The 1,603-nt window shown below is 59.1% G+C and overlaps 1 protein-coding gene across 6 annotated transcripts in view; it reads right to left on the bottom strand.

Annotated features, from left to right (window-relative positions):
* Positions 1-1,597, bottom strand: part of APLP2 (amyloid beta precursor like protein 2) — a 101,138-nt gene extending 99,541 nt beyond the window's left edge. For all 6 annotated transcript variants that reach the window (XM_019509305.1, XM_019509297.1, XM_019509274.1 and 3 more), the window contains exon 1: positions 1,503-1,597. In XM_019509305.1, the coding sequence (XP_019364850.1) occupies positions 1,503-1,592 (90 nt within the window). In that variant the 5' untranslated portion in view covers positions 1,593-1,597. The remainder of the gene's footprint in view (positions 1-1,502) is intronic.
* Between the last annotated feature and the right edge of the window lie 6 nt (positions 1,598-1,603).

Here is a 1,603-nt window from a genome sequence, read left to right on the forward strand (position 1 = left end):
CCCCCCCCCCAAATACACCAGCTCTTCATTTTCACTCTTTTTTGAGTACAGAAAAATAACTGGACAATTCTTCTGCTGCACAGAACTCAGTGCACAACAGATCCACATATTTTTAACAATATGAATTCCTGTTGGAAATTTCTAGTTTTATCTTGTGAATCATAATGGCACACTTAACAGTGCTAAGGCGGTGGCACCCTGGAAAGGATCTCAAGGCATCCTGGCTGAGAACCGCTGGCACAGACCTCAGAATAAAGATTAAAGGTCCGTGTTTTCTGTGAAAGGCAGGAGCTGCCTCTTTCTACAGCTCATGCTGGTTCTCAGGCAGAGCCCAGCTTCCAGAAGGATATGTAGAAGCAGCTGAGCTTGTTTCGGATATGAGAGAGGAAGTGGCCTACAGTTCAACTAATCCCTTGCACCTGTTCAAACCTCTGCTAACAACCAGAGAGAAATAGCAAAGGCTCTCTATCAGCAAGCCAATGCCAAGTAATCTGACCTGGGCTTTCGCTGGAATCCCTCAGGCCAGCCTTGGTTACCTTCCGAGTAAAGTGAGCTTCAGGGCAAGTTTTTCAGAATCATTCACTGCCGTCACCATATTACATTACTTTTTCCGGCAGGGGTAGACAACCCCTGGCGCAAGTGCCCCAGTGCGGCACTCAAAGGCATTTTGCTTGGCATGCACGCCTGTGGGTGGGTGGGTGGCAAGGAAGGGGCTGGGACTACGTGGCAACAAGGACTGGGCCCCTCGTGGCTCCCCCCCCACACGAACATCTTACAAGTTGAAGACGCGGGTGTTTTTGGCACTCTGCCCCAAAATGCTATCACCCCCGGTTTTACAGGGTAAATAACACCGTGCAAAACGGGTGAATTGCCATTAACTTGCGGGGGGAGGGAAAGTCAGTGGAGTAAACCTACAGGACCTCTGTGAAGCACTTCCCCTCCCCTCCAAGAAACAGGCTGGCTCGCAGTGACATGACAGCCCGCAGCCTCAGCACCACTTCCCCAAGCTCCGCACCTCTGGCGTCAACGGGAAACCAGGCGACTCCCAACCGGACTGGCACTGCGTAGACACCCGCCACGAGCCCTGCACGCCACCGCAGCCGTGCAGAGCTGGAGCAGCGATTTAGCTGCGATTCACCCTGCGAAAGCGCTGCAGGATCCGCAGGCACTCCCGGGCGGGGCCTAGGCACAAACCCTCATGCCAGGGAGCGTCTTCCCCACCGCCGAGATCGGGGGGCTCCCCTGCGCTCAGGGACGCGGGGAGAAGCCGGCCCCTTTGTCTCTACCTGGCGGGGGGCTGCGCCCGCACGGGATCGAGCGGGGCCGCCTGTGGTGGCCGGTGCCTCCCGGCCTCGAGGAAGCCGCGGAGCGGCCCGGGAGGCAGGAGCGATCCTCCCCCGGATCCCGCGGGAAGACGGCGCGGGGGCTCCTTGGAGCGGCCCCTCAGCGCGGGCGAGGGGCAGCGCCCGCCGGGGGAACGAGGGGGCGCTGCTCCGGCCTACCTCAATGTAGCCCGCCGCGGTGGCCGCGGGCCCCGTAAGGCCGAGCAGCAGCAGCAGCCGCAGGCGCAGCCCGGTACCCATCGCCGCCATCCTCTGCTGCC

The sequence above is a fragment of the Gavialis gangeticus genome, unplaced genomic scaffold, assembly GCF_001723915.1.
Source record: "Gavialis gangeticus isolate Ggan-Ray unplaced genomic scaffold, GavGan_comp1, whole genome shotgun sequence".
In the NCBI taxonomy this organism is placed as follows: domain Eukaryota; kingdom Metazoa; phylum Chordata; order Crocodylia; family Gavialidae; genus Gavialis; species Gavialis gangeticus.